General features: G+C 37.2%; 2 protein-coding genes and 1 long non-coding RNA gene across 5 annotated transcripts; 1 reads left to right on the forward strand and 2 right to left on the reverse strand.

The window, feature by feature from the left end:
• The first annotated feature begins 27 nt into the window (after positions 1 to 27).
• On the forward strand, positions 28 to 10,658 carry parp2 (poly (ADP-ribose) polymerase 2). 3 transcript variants are annotated; one of them, XM_056236344.1, is made up of 18 exons: positions 28 to 48; positions 319 to 407; positions 677 to 877; positions 958 to 1,128; positions 1,372 to 1,445; positions 1,745 to 1,795; positions 2,156 to 2,252; positions 2,350 to 2,425; positions 2,512 to 2,614; positions 2,713 to 2,863; positions 2,961 to 3,099; positions 4,118 to 4,181; positions 4,372 to 4,506; positions 4,643 to 4,770; positions 4,937 to 5,036; positions 5,146 to 5,244; positions 10,023 to 10,147; positions 10,239 to 10,658. In XM_056236344.1, exons 2-18 carry the CDS (start codon positions 335 to 337, stop codon positions 10,396 to 10,398), a joined length of 1,947 nt encoding a protein of 648 aa, XP_056092319.1. In that variant the 5' UTR covers positions 28 to 48; positions 319 to 334; the 3' UTR covers positions 10,399 to 10,658. The 3 variants fall into 3 exon arrangements, with proteins under 3 accessions (XP_056092319.1, XP_056092321.1, XP_056092320.1); XM_056236346.1 differs by having other exon boundaries at positions 1,375 to 1,445; XM_056236345.1 differs by having other exon boundaries at positions 322 to 407.
• Positions 10,659 to 11,909: 1,251 nt separating this feature from the next.
• On the reverse strand, positions 11,910 to 12,806 carry LOC130071507 (uncharacterized). The gene is made up of 2 exons (XR_008804010.1): positions 12,278 to 12,806; positions 11,910 to 12,181 (listed from the first exon to the last, which is right to left on the reverse strand). It is a non-coding gene; the product is annotated as an uncharacterized LOC130071507 (long non-coding RNA).
• An 859-nt stretch (positions 12,807 to 13,665) lies between these two features.
• Positions 13,666 to 18,752, reverse strand: LOC130071610 (protein lifeguard 1-like). The gene is made up of 7 exons (XM_056236459.1): positions 18,646 to 18,752; positions 17,297 to 17,508; positions 17,063 to 17,142; positions 16,763 to 16,963; positions 14,917 to 15,045; positions 14,248 to 14,391; positions 13,666 to 14,152 (listed from the first exon to the last, which is right to left on the reverse strand). The coding sequence occupies exons 2-7, from the start codon at positions 17,505 to 17,507 to the stop codon at positions 14,000 to 14,002; spliced, it is 918 nt and encodes a 305-aa protein (XP_056092434.1). The 5' UTR covers position 17,508; positions 18,646 to 18,752; the 3' UTR covers positions 13,666 to 13,999.
• Positions 18,753 to 19,625: the final 873 nt, after the last annotated feature.

Raw genomic sequence — 19,625 nt, forward strand, 5'->3', positions numbered from 1 at the left:
GACTCAGTCCGAGGTATTATACTTTTGGCGCCAATCAAAATCTCTCAGGTTGGTGTTGAAAACCATTTCAATCTTGTGATTATTTAAATTTTAGCAAGAGAAAATTGTGACTTTAAAGTATGTTTTGTTCAAACGTTTGTCTTAAATTATTTTGGCGCCATATCCATGGCTGTCGTGTCTCGTGTCCCATGTAACGTTAACGTAGATGACGAGGAAGTGAATACAGACTCATATATTACACCACCTCCTATCTGAATACTTGAGTTTACCTCATACTGATACGTGAACCATTGCTGACAACGTTTCCTCTCATTTTAGCAGTTTTATTGATAGCATGCGACGAACAAGGAGTTGCCGGGGCAAGTCTGTGCCCGATTCAGGCAGTGAATCGTCAGAGACGAAAACAGGTATGAATTCACTTTCAGTGAACATGCCAAAACAGCTTAAAGTTTCACAATCAGCAATTAAAGTCTGTGAGTCACGCACTGAATTAACAAACATTGCCCTTCCATCAATGCTTTTCTAAATAAATGTATTTAAGTGCGTTAGCATAGCCACACCAATTTGATTGAATTTAATCTCTAAATTACTTTATCTGTATAGGTTTGAAACTGGTTTAGGTTTTCATATTTCACATAAGAGTGATTATCTGAATACAAGTTTTTATTCTTTCCAGTTTGGCAGTGGAAGGGGGACGATGAGTGGGAACCGTATCCTCCAGCTGTCTGTGTCCAGCTGGATACAGCAAAACAGGCTGGAGAAAAGTCGGTGTCACTGGCACTTGGACCTGGTTATGAAGTGGATCTTGTGAAAATGACTCAAACTAACAATGTCACTAAGTACAAACGAAAAATACGCCTTCAGAAAGTGAAGTCAGGTACGCCTGTGTGTATTAGCATCTGATTATGCATCAGTATCTGAGACAGAAAACTAATAGCAGTATTTGCTGTATTGCAGAAGATCTGAATGAAAGGGATGCTTTGAATGGTAATAATGGAGCTGCAGCTGTTCTTCCGATTAAAGAAGAGAAAGAGGAGGAAGAGGAGCAACCCGTTTCCAAGAGACGCAAAGAAGGGAGGAGTCAAAGGGTGAACAAAACAAAGCCCGTTGTAAAAGAGGAATGTGAAGGTGATGCTTCCCTAATAAATTAACTTCCCTCAACTTTCATTTCTGATGTCTGATGTTACCAGTTTATTTTCAACCCCTATCCTTCAATCTCCTTTCAAATGAAGACACCTTCCACAACTCTTTCAATTAAAATAAAATATGTCCTGTCCTAAAAAAAAATTCCACACAAATGCATCACATTATGTTACATAATTGACTTTTCAGATTGATTTTACCTGTTGTTTTTTCCCTCCTGTTTTTAAGAAGAGGTTGTAAAGACGGTGGTTATGAAGGGAAAAGCCCCGGTTGATCCGGAATGCAAGGCTAAAATTGGAACGGTAATTTCCTTATATGTAAATCCACTTCACCAGCTAATTACTCTTTGACAGCGATGCCAAAGAAATATACAGAGCTACCGCAAAGACGGAAGTTCAATCAAAAAATTCTAAATATGGCTGCACGCTTGTTTCTCTTGTGCATAAGATCTATAGGGTCTATAGATCAAAATTAAATTGCTGTATAGTATTTGACTAACTGTTGCGTAATCGCCTTTAAAATCTTCCCTTTTCCTCAGGACAGACTTTGTTTGTTTTAATGCATTCTTTTGATTAGATTTCTTTTCTTTGGTTATTCACAGGCCCACGTCTACAACGAGGGCGCCGATGTATATGACGTTATGCTGAATCAGGTGAATATTGAAGATGTTACATTACTGTTCAAAAGTTTGGATTTTTTTGTGTTTTTGAAAGAAAGTCTTTTATACTAACCAAGGCTAAATTTATTTGATCAAAAATACAGCAAAAACTAATATTATGAAATCTTATTACAATTTAAAATAACTGCTTTCTATTTAGATTTTTAGATTTATTACTGTGATGCAAAGCTGAATTTTCAGCATCATGACTTCAGTCTTTAGTGTCACATGTCATTCTAATTATGCTGATTTGGAAAAAAATTGTTCTGCCTAATCTTTTTGTGGGAACCATGATAGTTTTTTTTTTTTTTTTTACATTGTATGACATATTTTAATTTTACCCTTGCGTTACAGACTAATCTTCAGTTCAACAATAACAAATATTACCTGATTCAGCTTCTTCAAGATGACAGTGCAAAAGCCTACAGTGTTTGGATGCGGTGGGGACGAGGTATGTGCAGAAACACCTCAGATGGTCTTTACCAGGCTGACCTATGTTATCATGTTTTATTATTATTAACCCATGTTCTTGTTGTTTTTCTCTTCAGTTGGTAAAGTAGGACAGAACAGCTTAGTTAACTGTGGGGGGCATCTAGCTCAGGCCAAAGACACCTTCAAAAAGAAGTAAGTTTATCTTTTACTTTAAATCATGAGTGAGTGTTATTTCCTCATATACCATATGAGTGGATGAATTAGCATATAATCTGCAGATTCTTTGACAAGACAAAAAATGAGTGGGAGCATCGAGCACATTTTGAGAAAGTTGCAGGGAAATATGACATGCTGTTTGTAGACTACAGCACTGAAGACAAGGTAAAAGACACTTTTGTGCCCAATCCATTGTTCTACATTGCATTTATGTTTCAATCTTTTTTATAGTCTTATTAAGACCTATTTTTTCCTTCCACCAGGAGAAGGACAAGGCTGTGGTATCCTCCCCACTTCAAAAGCCCTGCCAACTGAACAGCAAGGTCCAGTCTCTACTAGAGCTTATATGTGACCTCAAAGCCATGGAGGAGTATGTGCTTGAGATGAAGTTTGATACCAAAAAAGCCCCGCTTGGTGTGTGTGTGTGCAGTTGTGTACCAAACTGATGAAAATATGCTTGAAGATTGCAAATGAAACAAATTGAATTAATTGATTTTAATTTTCCCTAAAGGAAAACTAACAACAGAGCAAATAAGAGCTGGCTACGCCTCCTTGAAGATAATTGAAGAATGTTTAAAGAGGAAGAAGAGTAATAAAGAACTCTTGGATGCATGCAACCAGTTTTACACTCGTATCCCCCATGACTTTGGGTAAGTTGCACTACGTTCAAAATTTTGGGGTCAGTACGATTAAAAATTTTGTTAATACTTTTATTCAGCAAGTATGCATTAATTTGATCAAAAGTGACAGCAAATACTTTATAATGTTACAAATGTTTTCTATTTCAAATACAAAAAAATGCTGTTCTTTTGAACATTCTATTCTGAGAATCCTGAAAAAAACACAAATATTAAGCAGAACAACTGTTTTCAGCATTGATATTGATAATAATAAGAAACGTTTCTTGAGCAGCAAATCTGAAGGATCGTGTGACACTGAAGACTGGAGTAAAGGCCCCGATATACTCACAGCGAAATTCTTTTTCATTCCTTGGTTAGGGTTAAAACGAAGTTCGGAATACGGCAGCAGCAATATAGCAGTGTCAGTGTGACAGTGTCTCATTTCATCAGAAGTACAACTTTATTTTCTACTATAAAGCTGCTCTCCTGTGTGTTCATGTTTTTACTGGTGGACGTCTGACCTCCACAGACTGAACAGGAGAAATGAACTGAAAGAGATTTCCACGTGAAAGAAGGTGGAGCCTCAGCGCACACCTACCTATTACGTAATCGCCATGGACCAATGGTAGTACGAAGGTGTTTACCTGCTGTAGCAAACTTTTCCGGAAAGTTCGTTTTGGCAAGCTGTTTCGAACTCCCGAAGCGAACTTTGTTTCGGCCTGATTTTGCTCGAAATGATGTCACAGCAGTTCGTTCTTTGATTTCGCTTGAAGTATATCAGGGACTTAATTGCTGCTTTGCCATCAGAGGATTACATTTAAAATATAGAAAACAGTTATTTTAAATGTAATAATATTCCAGAGTTTTACTGTTTGCTGTATTTTTAATCAAATCAATGTAGCCTTGGTGAGCATACGAGACTTATTTAAAAAGAAAAACATTTGACCTAAACATTTGAACAGTAGTATACATTGCTTAATGACTCAGATTTTACATTTACCTGTGTGTGTGTGTTTTTGTGGTTCCTGACTACTCGATCCTCATTTAGGTTGAAGACACCACCCATAATACGCACAGAGGATGAGTTAAAGGAGAAAATCGCTTTGCTTGAGGTGTGACATTGTAATAGCTGCTCGCCTTATAGGGAAAGCATTGTTGATGCTGAATGGGTCGAAGTGATTTGACCATTTATATATCACGGCATTCTTATAGAATTCTATGTTTATAGTCAAATTTTACAGACAATAAGGAATAATTCACACACAAAAAAGAAAATTCTGTCATTGTTTTCTGTCTTTTTAGGCTCTAAGTGACATTCAGATAGCAGTGAAAATGGTTCAGTCTAGTGTTCAGACTGATGAGCATCCTTTGGACAGACATTATCGCTCTCTACAGTGTCGTCTGGAGCCACTGGATTCTCACTGCAATGAATACAAGGTACAGTACATGGGACTTACCTCTTTTATGGTTAAAATAGAATCTTAATAGTAATAGCTTGCATGGTGGATGTTAAAAACTTGACTAGTCGATTTTAAAAAATGTAATTTTGCACATCCCAAAACACTTTGTGTAGGTTATAGAGAAGTATCTTCAGTCCACTCATGCACCCACCCATACTGACTACACAATGACTATTCTGGACGTCTTTGCTGTGGAGAGAGAGGGCGAGAAGGACAACTTCAACACTGAGCTGGAAAACAAGTACCAAACCACCTTCCTCAATTACACTTTATCACTTATCTAATGCTCTATGTAAACTGGCGGTCCCTTAGATTCTGGTCTAGTGTGCCTCATCCCATTTTAATAGATTAAGACAATTTTACCATGTGTTTCAGATAGTAGAAGTTGTTTTTGTGTGTGGATACAGGATGCTCCTGTGGCATGGCTCTCGTCTGACGAACTGGGTGGGGATCCTGAGTCAGGGGCTGCGAGTGGCCCCTACAGAGGCTCCCGTGACCGGATACATGGTGAGACGAACAGATACTGAATCACACAAATATTATCAATAGAAGAATTCTAAATCAGTCTTTGTCTACAAGACATCTGTAACCAATCTATTTTTCTTTTCTCTTCTAGTTTGGTAAGGGGATCTATTTTGCTGACATGTCATCTAAAAGTGCCAATTACTGCTTTGCCAATCAGAAGAACAACCAGGGACTCTTGTTGCTGAGCGAGGTTGGTTTTTTTGTATCTACATTAAAAAAATCTGCTCCCATTTGCTTAAAGGTGAAGTAAGTGATTTCTAAGAAACACTGTTGATATTTGAAATCAACCCAAACAAACACACCCCTCCCTTCCCTGACTTTGACATTATTTCATTAGAGTTAAAAGGAATATTCAAACATTCACTTATATTTAATGATGCACAGATATCATTAAAAACCTCTTAATTTATGGAGTCAGATGAAATAATGAGAGAATACCTATAAGAAAATATATTGCATTTAATCAAAAATACTTTGTCACGAGAAAAGGCAGTAACACGCAGAGACCTTCACCCGCTGATCGGATGCCTCCATTGGGGCGATCGAGCCGGGCTTTACAAGTCGCCAGCAGCACACCAGCTCCAGACTAGGGCTTGGCTTTTTTGGCTCTTAAAAAAGCCAAGCCCCTCCTACTTGGACTAAACCATTTAGTAATTAAAGGTAATAAAGAAATTGAATAAAGACAAAATTTTTTTTAGATTTAACAGTAACAAAGAGATAAACTGTTATAATGATACAAAATTATATGGGAACTAAACAAATTAAATAAATTATTAATGTTTAACTAATAATCAAACAGAATACCAATCTCCCCCTCACACACGAGAACAATTAACTATGCCTTCTATTGGCGGGAAAGAGATATTCAAAAATGGTGGCAGTTACTGTGACTGGGTTTTTGTCTGTTTGGTATGGGAAAAAGTTCCAGTACTTAAGTATGACTATTTATATTATGTAAGTGGTTAATTAAGAAATAATTGACGACATGCCGTTTTTAAATAATTTTTCTAATAATTCATTCAACGGCCCGGAGTCAATTATTCCGCTTATACTACAGTTACCACACCTCAAAACATTGTTTAGATGATGTATTTCAAAACGTTTGTCAAGTTTTTGGCATTAAAACGCTCTTGTATGTAGGACGAATTTCTTACTCATCTAATCCCATGCCTCCGTTGCTAATTCCAAAACGGTATTTCAAGACGTTTGTCAAGTTTTTGTCATTAAAACGCTCTTGTATGTAGGACTAATTTCTTACTCATCTAATCCCATGCCTCCGTTGCTAATTCCAAAACGTCATTTTAGAGTTGGTAACGGAGGTTTGAGCCACTGATAGCAGACTAATGCTGGGGACACACAACTACTAGCTGAAACATTCTAAGACTGACTGTTTTGAACACAGACACCGACGCTGAACATGCCTTTGGGCATGATCAGTCATAAGTATCAAATTACATTCATAACCGGCCTTACAGGAAGTGTTTCCCCGGCTTTATGCAGTTATTAATGCAGTTATTAGAGAGAGAGAAATGTTGCAATAATGAGCCAAAAAAGCATGTGTGTCAATATTATTATTTATTTATTCATTCAATTCGTTTTTATTAATTCGTTCATTCTTTTTTTTTCTATTATTGACAGTAGACTAGCCTAATAAATGAAACACAAAGCCCTTTTAACAAGTAACTATCAATAATTATTTATTTGTTATATTATCTGCAATAATTACGAAAACCCATGCAGCAGGACTATCAATTTATTTACAGGTCCTTCTCAAAAAATTAGCATATTGTGATAAAGTTCATTATTTTACATAATGTAATGATAAAAATTAAACTTTCATATATTTTAGATTCATTGCACACCAACTGAAATATTTCAGGTCTTTTATTGTTTTAATACTGATGATTTTGGCATACAGCTCATGAAAACCCAAAATTCCTGTTTCAAAAAATTAGCATATTTCATCCGACTAATAAAAGTGTTTTTAATACAAAAAAAAAAGTCAACCTTTAAATAATTATGTTCAGTTATGCACTCAATAGTCAATACTTGGTCGGGAATCCTTTTGCAGAAATGACTGCTTCAATGCGGCGTGGCATGGAGGCAATTAGCCTGTGGCACTGCTGAGGTGTTATGGAGGCCCAGGATGCTTCGATAGCGGCCTTAAGCTCATCCAGAGTGTTGGGTCTTGCGTCTCTCAACTCTCTCTTCACAATATCCCACAGATTCTCTATGGGGTTCAGGTCAGGAGAGTTGGCAGGCCAATTGAGCACAGTAATACCATGGTCAGTAAACCATTTACCAGTGGTTTTGGCACTGTGAGCAGGTGCCAGGTCGTGCTGAAAAATGAAATCTTCATCTCCATAAAGCTTTTCAGCAGATGGAAGCATGAAGTGCTCCAAAATCTCCTGATAGCTAGCTACATTGACCCTGCCCTTGATAAAACACAGTGCACCAACACCAGCAGCTGACATGGCACCCCAGACCATCACTGACTGTGGGTACTTGACACTGGACTTCAGGCATTTTGGCCTTTCCTTCTCCCCAGTCTTCCTCCAGATTCTGGCACCTTGATTTCCGAATGACATGCAAAACTGAGCAACAGTCCAGTGCTGCTTCTCTGTAGCCCAGGTCAGGCGCTTCTGCCGCTGTTTCTGGTTCAAAAGTGGCTTGACTTGGGGAATGCGGCACCTGTAGCCCATTTCCTGCACACGCCTGTGCACGGTGGCTCTGGATGTTTCTACTCCAGACTCAGTCCACTGCTTCCGCAGGTCCCCCAAGGTCTGGAATCGGTCCTTCTCCACAATCTTCCTCAGGGTCCGGTCACCTCTTCTCGTTGTGCAGCGTTTTTTGCCACACTTTTTCCTTCCCACAGACTTCCCACTGAGGTGCCTTGATACAGCACTCTGGGAACAGCCTATTTGTTCAGAAATTTCTTTCTGTGTCTTACCCTCTTGCTTGAGGGTGTCAATGATGGCCTTCTGGACAGCAGTCAGGTCGGCAGTCTTACCCATGATTGCGGTTTTGAGTAATGAAACAGGCTGGGAGTTTTTAAAAGCCTCAGGAATCTTTTGCAGGTGTTTAAAGTTAATTAGTTGATTCAGATGATTAGGTTAATAGCTCGTTTAGAGACCCTTTTCATGATATGCTAATTTTTTTAGACAGGAATTTGGAGTTTTCATGAGCTGTATGCCAAAATCATCAGTATTAAAACAATAAAAGGCCTGAAATATTTCAGTTGGTGTGCAATGAATCTAAAATATATGAAAGTTTAGTTTTTATCATTACATTATGAAAAAAATAATGAACTTTATCACAATATGCAATTTTTTTGAGAAGGACCTGTATATATTCAGTTTAATTTTCTATTGATTATAGATAGGATACTATATATTTTATTTATTAAAATTAAACTGCATGTTTCCATTAATTGTGAAGTTAGACATCAAAAGATGCAGATCAAGCGCATGGGGGTGCATGTTTTTTCTTGTTATGAATTGTATCCTATTTTCCGTTATTACAGTCAACTACGCGAAGTGATATGGAACTGTAATGCGGTCAAGACCTGCCTGGAACTTCTTTAGACGTGCGTTTCCCTGAAAATAATTGCACACCTTAAGGCCTGTTCACACCGGGACGAATTTCGCGCGCGATATTCGCCGACGTTTAACGCCTCGTGACTAAACAAAGGGCGCCTATGTGAGTGTGCACACCGACGCGAAAAACGCCACGCGTAAAAGCGTAATTTTTTTAAAAATGCCTCGAGTTCGTTTTTTGGTTTGACGCACCGCGTCAAAAACTATCCGACCAATGAGATTGGTGCTTTTGCTCACGTGTCTGGAGCTTCTGAAGTTACAGTAAAACACAACTTGGGGGCGCTCAAACACAAAACTGTCTTGCCGAGCACACATACGTAACGGCGAAGAAGATATACGCCAAGTAGCGTCTACACCATAGATATCCATAATAAAGGCTAGATGTCTCGTCCGCGCTGCTGGCCAATGTCCTTTATTCTCCTCTCCTCCTGTTTCGCGTGCAGGAGACAGACATAATAATGCCGCGAATGTGACGCTTATGGTCTACACTGCCGGGAAGAAATAAGACGAGGAAGATGCAGGGCAAGATGAATGTAGAGCTGCTGGTCTCGTTAGTGTCGGAACATAAAGAACTATATGACAAACGCGACAGCGACTACAAAATAGGACTGATATATTTCTGTTTTACATTAAGCGCCATCTAATGTCAGGGAATGAATTTGCATGTTCACTCGGCTCAACGTCAGCGAAAATCGCTTGGGTGTGAACACAAAAAACGCGTTGAAAAACGCTGACAAATAACGCGCGCCGATATTCGTCCCGGTGTGTACGAGCCTTGAGAATGTTCGTCAACCAATCAGATTCAAGCATTCAACGGCCCTGTAGTATAACTGAAAAAACAATAAACATTTAACATGGTTAGCGGTCTTGTTTGACTTCTTAACACAACACAATACATAAATCAATATAGTGAAATTAATGACTCACTAAATGTTATATTAAAGAAAAAGGACATGGTGAGGACAGGAACAACATTAAACTATACACAATCAGGGACACATATATCTGTGTTATCTGGTGTTAAAATTCGCACAAAACAGATAATGTGTTCTCAGTCCAGTGTCATAATAAGAGTCATTTTACAAAATAAGAGTCCTTAGTCACAGAGCCTCACTGTGACACACCCCTTTCAGATCGACACAAGGTGTTTGCATGAAAGCTTTTCATTCCGATTGAGCCGTCAAGCCGATTACTAACAGATTATTTGGTTTCATGTAAACGTTGTAATGAAATGTGTTTATGAGTCAATGTGTTGTGGTGCTTGTTGAATAGAAAGTTATATAAATAGAAAAGAACAGCGTTTATTTGAGTAAGTAATACTAGTTTATTAATTTCAGAGATACGTTATTTTGCTCACTTTTCCCCACCACAGGTTGCCCTTGGGGATAGTAAAGAGCTTTTGGATGCGGATTACAGTGCTGACCAACTGCCTTCTGGGAAACATAGCACAAAAGGCCTGGGGCAGACTGCACCCGACCCAAATAACTATGTTGCATTGTGAGATAACATTTAAAAAAAATTTCAGTTTATATTTTAAATGTTTGAGTCATAATTGCTGTACTGAATATTTTTTCTCGTTCTCTCTCAGGGATGGTGTGAGCGTACCCATGGGGCCCTCAGTTAAGACTGGGGTGGGGCAGAAAGGAGGTTACTCTCTCCTTTATAACGAGTACATTGTTTATAACCCTGCACAAGTACAGATGAGGTACCTCCTTCGAGTTCAGTTTAACTTCTCTTCGCTGTGGTGAGGCTGAGGGGATTCTTTACATAAGCACACTGACATTCTTTACAGTATGAGGTGAAGGACCTACCCTATAGTTATACAGTATGTAGCTCTTCATGAATTTGAATAGACTCTCAAAAATCCTAAAAAAATGGTATATTGTTCTGTTAATGTGTTTTATCTCCCGTTGCAACCTGAAGCTGATATGGGTAATTTCTATTAACATAAATGGAATATTGCAATTATTAATCGAAATAAATAATAATTAAATATATTTTCTACTGATATACTGTTGTGATTTTATATTTGATTTGTGTAAGATGAGAAAGATTATCATAAATTTAGTATTTACATTGTAAGTCTTTAAATGTCATGCTTTGTGTTTGTGTGTGCTGATTTGAAATGGCGTTGAGTGGGCCCCATTCATAGGTATTGAATCTGTGTAAACTGATATGTCTTATGTAAATATCGCTTTCAGTTTAGTTTGCATAAGAATGGTTGTGTGAGCAATTGACACAGGATTTTAAAAAAATAGAAAGTCAGATGAATAGAAAAGAACAGTATTTACTTAGGGTAAAAACTAGAAATGATTAAAACCTGCTTAAGTGTTGGAGTAGCTCAAACCAATGCATTTGATATAGAAAATGAGTGGATTACAATTAAGCAAATGTCAATAATTTGTTGCTTGGACATTTAAGCACCAGAATGCACTATTTAATGTGTAAAAACTGGCTCTTGGTCTAATGGACCCTTATCACATTCCAGGGTTCTCAGAAGCAGAAGTTCCCATTTGCTACAAAAGAAAAAAAAAGATGATAATGTTTTCACAACATTCCAAAAGAGGGGAAAATATGAGCTTGATTACAGCAGTCAGAAAAGAGAATTTTGTGAAATTTGCCATCACTCCATTCGCCACTGTATTAGAAACAGCCTTGTGGCAGTGTTAATTTTAACTGGCAAGTTAATATAACACAAAGTATATAGCGTGCTATCACAGTTTATAGAGTTCACCGATTAATTATTAGATGAACAAGTGAACACGTCTAAATATTTTTCATGTATTAATGTTTAAAGCCTCACCTTTGTTTTACACAGGCTTTAGATAGTTTCATATCTGACTGAGCTGGACATTGAGATGAATGATAATGCTAACGGATAACTCTCTCCAGATGTAGTAGACTTGTTTAGAAGCAGTTTTTTATACAACTCCTCTTTCAAGCTCCAAAAAGGACAAAAACACCATAAAATCACCATGGAAGTATCCTAAATTTCAAGTCATATGACGGCTTTTTGTGAGGAACAGACTAAAATTGAAGTTATTTTACTGAAAATCTCCTTTTTACTGAAAATCTTCCCTTCTCTTTGTTGTCTTGTTTGGAACTTGACACACATGGAACTGTAAACTGGCAGATTGTGTAAAGATTCTTTAGAATCTTTCTTTTGTGTTCAGTGGAAGAAATAAAAGTACAAAGATTTTGAAAGACATGAGGAAAAGGTGGCTACACCCTCTACTACAATGAATATTACCCTGCCCAACCAAGTTTCAAGTTTGGTTTATTTATATAACGCCATTGAAACAGCAGCAGCCGACCAATGTGCTTTACAACATCGGATAAAAGAAATACAAGCAAAAGCAGTAGAAAACTAATTTCACAAATACAATCAGAGACAATTTTCAAACTAAATTACAAAAGAAAATCAAAATACTAACAGAAGTCAAATACAAAAATAATCATTAAAAGCAATGGAAAAATGAGTTTTAAGCAAAGATTTAAAAATCTGTAACGTAGAAGCAAATCTATTGTGAACTGGTAACCTGTTCCAGAGTTTAGGGTCCGCAACAGCAAAGGCACGTTACACTTCTTAACGCAAAACCACTTAGTTCCATGTTATCTTCTTCACACTATGGCAAGGCAGATAGTCTAATTCTTTACATTCAACTTATTAATGGTATTGAATGTAAAACAAAGATACAGTTTGTAAATGTCAAGGACTTAATCAATACATACACAGATGAGCCAAAACATTATGACCATCCTAAAATACTGTTGGTCCTCTACATGCTGCCAAAATAGTGCATGGACTCTACAAGACCCCTGAAGGTGTCCCGTGGTATCTGGCACCCAGACATTAGCACTAGATCCTTCATATCCTGTAGTTTGCGAGGTGGAGTTGCCGTGGATTGAACTTGTTGGTCCAGCACATCCCACAGATACTCAACTGGATTGAGATCTGGGGATTTCGGAGGGCAGGGCAACACATTGAACTCTTCAAGATGTTCCTCAAACCATACCTGAACAATGTGTGCAGAGTGCATTATCCTGCTGAAAGAGGCCACTTCCACCAGGGAACACCATTGTCATGAAGGGGTGTACCTGGGTCTGCACCAATGTTTAGGTAGGTGGTACATGTCAAATTTACATCCATATGAATGGCTGGACCCAGGGTTTCCCAGCAGAACATTGCCCAGAGCATCACACTCCCTCCACCGGCTTGTCCAACTGTCGCCAGTTTGGGGTTTGTCCCTCCTTGGACCACTGTTGATAAATTCTCACCACTGCTGACCGGGAGCAACCCATTCGCCTTGCCATTTCAGAGCCATAACAATTTTGCCCTTGTCAAAGTCGCTCAGATCTTTATTCCTGCCCATTTCTCCTGATTTCAACACATTATGAGAACTGATTGTTTGCTTACCATCTAATTTACCCAGACCTTAATATGTGACCTTGTCAGGAGATGATCAACAATATTATCTTCACCTGTGACTGGTCATAACGTTTTGGATCATCAGTGGCTGCTTCAGAAATCGCATACTCCACTACTATAGTCGGCAAAAAACAGTATGTGACCAAAGAAGTATGTCTGAATCCAGAGTACTCGTAAAAGAGTAGGCAAAAAGTACCCGGATGATCTACTACTTCCGTTGAGATTCTAGAGTGTGCATACGATGGACACTTTACTATCCCGTGAGGCCACAGAAGAAGATCTGGGAATGGCAGTGATAATTTTTTTTTTTTTTGCGGTCGTGAAGTAATTACTTATTCAAAATACCTACTCAAGAGAGTATGTGTTTTCTTACGCCGACAGTGTATTATGTAACTTTTAAATTCATTAGACTGATTAGAAAAAGTTTGTGAAATTGTTCATTTCTTTTGACTGTCTGTTAATGTAAGAGGAATAGTATATTATCATTGATAATCAAAATAACATGTATTGGATTTATATGCAACATGTGTAGGCTAAAAGATTTGAGTATATTTTCCTTTAAACGTGCATGTTAAACTTATTTTTTTTTGTTGACAAAAGCATAAATAAGAAAGCAGTCATATTATTACAGGGGCGTATACATGTTAAAGTATTTCATGATTCACATCATTAGGGTGTTTGTCACCATAGTAGAAGTCTTTAAGATTCAAGTCATTTAGCAGACTTAAAACAAGTTATTGTGATCAACAAATGGAAACAAAAAGATTATCTGCTGAAAAGAAAAAAAGTGAAACTTGAACAAATAGAAACAACCAGATACAAGTAGCAAGATCAATGAACAGTAAAGGGGGAAAAAACGGACATGTGACGTGAGAATATTTGAGGTCGAAAGGTTAAATTTCAGGTGTGCATGTGTGGGTTTAATTTTTGGAGCCTCCGCCCATAATCATAAGTATGTAGAGGAATATCATAATGATATCCAGGTAGATAATTAAGGCAGCGAAGACATACTCTTCAGGATTAAGGCTGTATTTTTGCCTCCCCATCACCAACTGACAGTCCACTGCCAGGAACTACAGGAGAGGGAAAGAGAAACATGTCATTCTTAAGCACTTACATATAGTTTTACATTTGTGATCAGTATTACAGAATATTGATTATGCTTTACCAAAGCGTAAAGAAGGGCTCCCAGACATCCGTAGAGAATCTGCAGAACACGGGAGTAGAAAAAGATGCTGAAGAATCCAAACATGAGTAAGTTGACGGCCAGTATAAGCAGAATGCCGTTACAAATGGTGAAGTCCAAACGAGTCTGAAAGAATCACAGCGAATCAGAATGACCTAACGGGAAAAGAAAAGAACTTGCAGAGCAACTATATAAGCTCAGGTCAAACTTTTCTAAACTTGTTTTTTACAGGGTTTTCTATATACTAATGCATTTTATAGAAGATTTGGTGTTTTAAGTTGCATTTTTAATCAAATGATCTTACGTCAGATTAGTGTAATTTACAGCAGGGGTTTTCATTCTTTTAAGTGCCACAGAACCCAAAATATGATAATTCTAAAATTGTAAAGGCAACTATATTTTAATAAAGACAATTAATTCAGTGAAAAATTTGTAATCAATTTGAAAATATTTAGATTCTATTGTTACATTATTACATACTCATTTACTCAAATAATTTTGATTAAAATAAAAAATATATATGTATTAATTTATGCATTTACATTTTTGACATGTTTTTCATTAAACTTCTCAACGGACCCCCTAGCATCCCCTTGAGGGTCCCCGGACCCCAGTTTGAAAACCCCTGATTTACAGAGAAACTGAACATACCTGGGCAGAAAAGATGATGATGGCGAATGAGATGACCACAGTTGATCCTAAAGCGATCACCACAGCTTCTGTGTTGTGATATGAGGCTACAGTTCCCACCATGTAGGACAGACTCAGTGTGACCACTGACTGCAGGCAATACAAGGACAAATTTATTCTTTAACTTATTTTCTTCATTAACTTATTGTTTATTACACGTTGTAGAACCAACTGAAACCACACGAAAAAACTAAATACCAATTAAAAATGACATGTCAAAAATTTAGCCTGTATAGGTCTACCATTAGAACAATTAGAGGTCCGAAACACGAACTTGTGTCATCTAAAAACGTTTTTTTTTTTTTTTTTTTGTGATTTGACAATGGAGCACTTGACTTTTTTGTGTGAATATCTTGTTGCGCATGCGCTCAAGGGCAAGTGCGTGGGCGAAAAATCGCGCGAGCGAGCAGGAATAACCTTTAAAGTCCTTAAATGGACAATTGGACACGGTATACGAGTGTTTAAGCAAAATACTACGCGCTCTCTCATTTACAATAATCTTGATTTATTAATCGGATCAATTAGAACGAAGGTGAGAGCAATACAACTGTTGTGAATCTGGCGGAAATTCTTAAATACATATCCACGTATGTTCATTTGGCAAGCAGGCATAATAAGCAAGATAATGTACAGTCTGCCATTATAACAAAAATAACCCTCTTCACCGTTTATTTTGAGATAATGACTGGCGGACTGTATATAACTGCTCATTGCTCACATAAACTTTTATATCTAGCCTAAATGTAGCCTACTGAACTTGATACAGAGGAAGTTGGCAAATAACTAATGGTTCACTTGAGGGAAGGAGGTTTTGTCTTGGGTAAACCTATATATTATAGAATGTTATTAAGTACTTAATTTTGGGGAAGATTCAAGAGGAACCAACTTGGTTAATAGTTCACTGAAATTCTGCCTTTCAAAGAGAGTTCAAATCCACAGCCAGTTTTCAAACTAACCCTTTACACAGAATATGGAGAAGAATCAAGAGAAGCATAGAGCCATGAATCAAATCAACCAGGAACAAGGAGAATCGCAACATTACAAACTTTGATTTGAAGCAAAAAAGTATCGGGCAAAAATACAAAGGTAGTACAATCCCATGAAGCATTGAGAACGGCATAATTTAATTAAAAATACTGTAGAAATATTAAACTATTGATTTGAAGATGTTGATTAGGCTATATAGAAACAATATATTTGACATTTATTGCTAATTATGCATAATATTAATAACTTTATTGTAGGGAAACTGGCTCTACGTCATTTGCAGTGCTTCATGGATGAGTGATTGATGGAGATTTCTCTGCAGAATCGTGGGTTATGTACTTTTTCACCAGGAACTGCTCTGTTGAACACGACTATTTGAAAAGTTGAAATAATATGGGCTGATGGCTTCAACAAAAGCATATACCATTGATCAACAACTTTGTTGCTCACAGTAGATATGTCTACAAGTTACCATTCAAAATCAATTTCCTTATGGGAGATTTTTACTTCCAGAACCTGTCTGTTGCAGTCTATTCTGATGTCGTTCTTAGTCTTCTAACTGTAGGTGACTTTTCTGGGTTGCAGTAATGTTCTACATGTAATGACATATTGGTAGCACTATTTTACAGTCCTGTTCCCCATATACATATGTACTTGTAGTAATTGCCATAACTAGGTATACTAACCCTGAACCTAACCTTAACCCATGTAATTACCTTATATTACCCAGTACTTTCTTAGATAAGTACACTGTAAGTACATGTAAGTGCACGTGCTGTCAAATAAAGTGCAACCGACATATTCGTACACAGACACTCACCAGTCCCAACAGGTTCCAAGGATGTGTGCGACTGAATGTGGAGCACACGGCAAGACACATGGCCACCACTGCAAAGATAATGTATGAACTGAGGTACACCCAGATGTTACCCTGAACTGCAGTCTTGACTGTTTTTGAGAAGGTGAACACACAGACTACAGTGAACGTTACTAGTAACTGAATCGTTACCACACTGAACACCTGTGTGGGTGGAAAGAGAGATTGGAAATGACAATGAGGACCACTGTTCAGAGCAATCATTACATTTATTGTAGCTGGCAAACGACAAGAGATTCTCACCTTTCTGATGAACGCTTTCCGAATGGTGTCATCCTCAAATGATGACAAGAACGGCTGATGTTCCTCAGGGGGAGATACATCTGTATTAAAGAAGAAAAAACGTTATTCTTGTGATACCTTCCATGTCATTAGATGGCTATCGTCCTCTAAAATATCTCAAACGTTGCTCAGATTGTTTGATTTTGTCTTTATAATAAAGTAAATGTTAAATGGATATTGCAAACAGTGGAGTACCTGTCGGGTTTGGGTCTTCCGTTTTGCTGACGCCTGCCTCTTCCGGTGGCAGATCAGGTGGGATAAAGCCAACTTGTGCAGGAACAGGTTGGGGGTACATGACAGGGCCCGTAGGATAAGGAGGGGGCATGTATGGAGGGGGAGGATAAATTGGTGCTGTCGTTGCATGGCTGGGGTCACTCTGAATTTTTTGGCTCTCTACGTCCGTCATCCTAAACAAGGTGGTTAGATGAGATTGTATTGTCAGATTGTCAAAACAGGAAATTCGTTTTTAACATGAATTTTAAGTGTCTGTGCAACCATAGAGGGATAAGAAAAAGCATCAGTGTACAGGAAATAGTGGTGTCTGCAGTGTTTGTTTGTTATTATGTGGTTTGTTATAGATCTATGTGATATGCCAACAGCAGATTTAGAAATACATTGAAAAAGAAAAAGAGTGTAGAAGTATACAGATAAAAAAAGATGTGAAATTTGGCACTTTTTTTAGATGGGGGACACAAGGACATTATATTAATAAAAAAAAAAACTATTTCCTCTAACTAACTACAACAATTTTAAACAGAATTTGTTAGCACACTAGAAAATTATAGGCAGGTGAATTTGATCAAGGCTGGAGATAACTGCAGGTAAGTGGATCTCGGCAAGAGTTGAGAACTGTTAGCATATGAAACATGTCTGCCAAAAGGTATAAATAGTAGTATACTTTAATTTAAAAAAGTAAATGTATCATTAATATATTTATATTGTGAAAGACTATAGATAATTTTTTTTAAAGCTGTTGAAAAATAAAATCACACTGCAGAAATACAGTAATAAATATTATATAATTTTAAAATGATAGCCTATATTAACATTTCCACTAAAAACTAATATATTATGTATGCTTTAATATTCTTTTCATTCTTTTGAATTAACTCTTTTAGTTAAGTTCAAAAATCACTTCATTCCGGGTTTTTTCCGAAAACTTTTTCATTAGGTGATTGCACAGAGAATGCTTAGGCATGCGGATTTCACCTAAATCAGTAGTATTGCAGTTCATTTTAATTGGAAATGCTGAGTGGATTACAAATGGGCCAAATCCTCAATTTGTTGTCTAAAAGCTGAGTAGAGCCATTTGAGCCATTGAGTGCATATTCAGTGTTAAAAGCTAGCTTCTCATTTGTATTTCAGTTGACGTTATCACTTTATTTTACGGATTCTACGGAGTCTACGGATTATAATTAGATCAGGTTTACTTTACAGAGAAGTAATTTGTTTTTTCTCTTTAGAACACTCCATTTCTGCATGGACATTAACTAATTAAAATATTCTATATTATTATATCAGAAAAAAAACAGGTAAAAGCTTACCTTCTCCTCAGCGTTGCCTTGTTTGAAGTCTGAGCTCTCGTGGCTCTCAGAGGTTTAATGCTTCACCTGTTTCTCACGGGCTGAAGTAGGTTTCACATCCTCTAATTACATCATTTACAAAAAACCCTGTGGAAAATCTGCTGTGAAGAAGTTGATTGCACACAATCGGCCAAACGTTGCTAATGTATAAGTTCAAATCATTGGCTTCCTTTCTCAGCACATTCTCTGTACATTTTTATGAGTACACCATTAAATGACAATAATTCTTATGTGCAATCTTTTAGCAGTTGTATTCTTTTTTTTTTTTTTACACAAAAGTAGATTAATAGGAAAGTATACTTTGACCATGTTTGCTTGTCTGTGTGTGTGTGTGTGTGTGTGTGTGTGTGTTGGGGGGGGGGGGGGGGGGGGGGGGGGGTTAGAACAGGGTTAACGAGTTTCACAAATTCAACCACAAAATGCAAGTGCAACAAGAGCTGTCGAAATGTAGGTTATTCAAGATTGACACTTCATAACTCAAGCACAAGGGCTTACTTTTTAACAGAATTCAAAAAGTTTACTATTGAAATGAATGTGCAACTGCATTACAAAATCCATTTAGAGTCTACAATCTTTTAAACAAAGGAAGCATGGAAACACAAGAAAAGATGATCCAAAGCAAGACAATCACACTTAAGCATATTTATTGTAAAAAATACATATAAAAACAATTTTTCAGACATACAAAAGATTTAGGCATAGAAACAGCATCATGGACAAACAAAAGACAAAGCCATTTTGAAATGCGATACATATTTACACTTTAATAAATAAATACTCAATTGTTCTTTAGCAGAATGAAGGCAGATTGTCCGTGTTTGAGGATGAGAATATTTGCAAATCATATTGACCTAAAGAACATTCCCAACTCATTCATATTTGACCAACAACTGTCGAAACACAAGATCAAGTGGGTAAAGACCCTTAGCACTGAATAATTA

This window comes from Rhinichthys klamathensis, unplaced genomic scaffold (assembly GCF_029890125.1).
Source record: "Rhinichthys klamathensis goyatoka isolate OS25496 unplaced genomic scaffold, OSU_Roscu_1.1 h1tg000446l_1, whole genome shotgun sequence".
In the NCBI taxonomy this organism is placed as follows: Eukaryota; Metazoa; Chordata; class Actinopteri; order Cypriniformes; family Leuciscidae; genus Rhinichthys; species Rhinichthys klamathensis.